The sequence below is a fragment of the Chaetura pelagica genome, unplaced genomic scaffold (assembly GCF_000747805.2).
Source record: "Chaetura pelagica isolate M959 unplaced genomic scaffold, ChaPel_1.0 scaffold585, whole genome shotgun sequence".
Lineage (NCBI taxonomy): Eukaryota > Metazoa > Chordata > Aves > Apodiformes > Apodidae > Chaetura > Chaetura pelagica.
This window is the reverse complement of record NW_009953404.1, coordinates 344,178-346,471: the sequence shown is the minus strand read 5'-3', so window position 1 is coordinate 346,471 and position 2,294 is coordinate 344,178. Positions and strand designations below refer to the sequence as shown.

The 2,294-nt window shown below is 39.8% G+C and overlaps 1 protein-coding gene across 1 annotated transcript; it reads right to left on the bottom strand.

Annotated features, from left to right (window-relative positions):
* Positions 1 to 1,230: 1,230 nt before the first annotated feature.
* On the bottom strand, positions 1,231 to 1,791 carry LOC104389418 (calcium release-activated calcium channel protein 1). Its single transcript, XM_009998408.1, has one exon. It carries the CDS (start codon positions 1,789 to 1,791, stop codon positions 1,231 to 1,233), a length of 561 nt encoding a protein of 186 aa, XP_009996710.1.
* Between the last annotated feature and the right edge of the window lie 503 nt (positions 1,792 to 2,294).

Sequence of the window (2,294 nt, the reverse complement as noted above, 5' to 3'; positions counted from 1 at the left end):
CAATCTCTTATTGAAGAGACCAAATGGAAGTCTCTCCTTAAAGAGGAAATAAAAAAAAACACAACACAGTAGCCTCAGTGTCACAAATGTGTGTCTGAAAGTAAGCAGCAATATTAATTACAAATAGCTCACTTTCATAAATAAACGTATGTAGAGAAAAGTAGTCCTCCAGATACTTTGAAGCAAAAAATGTGTAACAAGGTATTAAATACAACACTTCAGCAAGGAAAAGACTTTTTCTAAACAAGGAATACAAGGCATAATTACTTGGGAATCCAAGGCAGAGAAAGCACCTTTTGCTGCTTGTATCTGAGGATTTATTAAAATATATATATATATATATTTTATATAAAAGTACAAAATAGTTACTGCTGTGGCTGGAAAAAAAACACAGCAGTGATTCTGATTTTCAAGCTAAAAAATTATCCAATGGTAATTTCCATCTACTTCCTTCTTTTTTTAAAAAAAAAGATCCCTAAATGGGAAAAAGGCAAATCTTATCTCTCCAGATAATATGTGCCAGCTTGTGAGACCTTTACAACAGTTATTGCTTTTATTTTCTTCCAAAGAAGAACAGAGTAGAGTTTCATTCCTACTCATGTGGCCATGCCACATCGCAGTAAGACCAGTCCTGGGTGTTTAGTGAGTTATAAAATGTGTAACTGCCGCAGGAAAAAGGTGCTGGAGAAATCAGTAAAGTAATTATTACTTGGCAGCAAAACATACTGGGGAAAGTGGTGGGAAAGCTTTCACTTCTACCATCTGTCAGGCTTTCTAGAGAGAACAGCACTAGCACTAAAACCAAGTGCTAATTGCTGCATATCCCAAGTAATTTGTATCACGCCATGCAATATGGATTGGACAAGCAGTATTTTCTAGTAAATGCCAACATCAAATAAAGAGAAGAAAAAAAAAAGCTTCTCTATCCCTAACAAATACCCAAATTTACAATGGTTTTTTTTTCCATGTATTTATACAGCCACCATTCAGCATCAAAAAGAAGCTGTATCTAGACAGTGCTCACAAAAGGAGGGATGCATGTGCACCCATTCCTTCACATGTCAGCCAACATTTTATGAAAGGAACAAGGTATTGTTTTTCTCTCTGAAGGGTTAGAACAACATATATAATCTCTCTTTACACAGTAATCAACAGTTCAACCAGTTCATCCACAGGGGAGTCAACATAAGGCAGAGCAGAATAGTGGGTTTATTTTCTTTAAGCACAGGTTTAGGCAAAATGGGTAACAGGAGAGGAGACAGTATCACCTCTGTGGTCCAGCTGATCCTGGAGCCGTGCAAATTCAGCAAGTTCATTCAGTTCTTGAAACTGCCTGTCTGTTTTATGGCTCACCAGTGACCTGTAGAAGTGGACTGCAAACACAATGAAAATCAGTCCAAAGGGAACCATAATAGAGGTTGATGCAATGGCTGCTGCCTGTCCCGATGTGATGGTGGAATTGTTGCTCTGGAGCGGATTATCAGCTTTCTTCTTCAAAGGAAGAAACTTCACCCAACACAGTAGCACCACCTCTGCAAGAAAGAGCAAAGTCCCAATGACAGTAGAAAATGCCCAGGCCAGCTCGATGTGCCGATGCATCCGCTCGTGAGGAGACTCCTTGACAGAGTTGAGATTATGCACGTTGCTCACAGCCTCTATGTTGGGAAGAATGCAGGTACTTATCATGAGTGCAAACAGGTGAACTGCAACAAGGACAGTTGTGCAAGCACTGAAGGCTATCAAGAGACCTTGAGGGTAGTCATGCTCTGCATCTAGCTGAACTTCTACCATAGCCACCTGAAAAGGAAAGCAGAGATGCAGTTACCTGGTATATATCCTTTGACTACTAATTTTAGTTTAAATCATGTATCTGGAAGACGATCTGATCCAAGCATAGCAACAGCCTGCATGTACATTTCACATCAAACTGTGCCCTTTTCCTTAGCTCCAAATTTGGTTCTGAGCTATCAAGCAAAAGCCACTGCTTTCATACCTACTGTTCAGTTGTAAAGCAACCTATCAGTATGCACAAAAGCTATTAAAAAACAGCAAAACCACCTGGCCACCTCCAGCTCACCCCAACAAAACTGCTGAACTTTGGGATCAACACACTTGGACTCCTCAAGTGAAACAAATCAGCTCTTTTTATTCCCACTTACAGGTTTAGCCCATTACCACACGCCATTAATGGTTTGGACAGTCCTTGGCCTAGAGCTACATTTCAAACACCTCAATTCTCATCCAGCTAATAGGAAGAAAATTCCATGAAGTGTGGGTAATATGGATGTAGGGAA

What these genes read in the sequence shown, in the direction of transcription:
- LOC104389418 (XM_009998408.1), bottom strand. Translation starts at nt 1,791, where the DNA reads ATGGTAGAAGTTCAGCTAGATGCAGAGCATGACTACCCTCAAGGTCTC.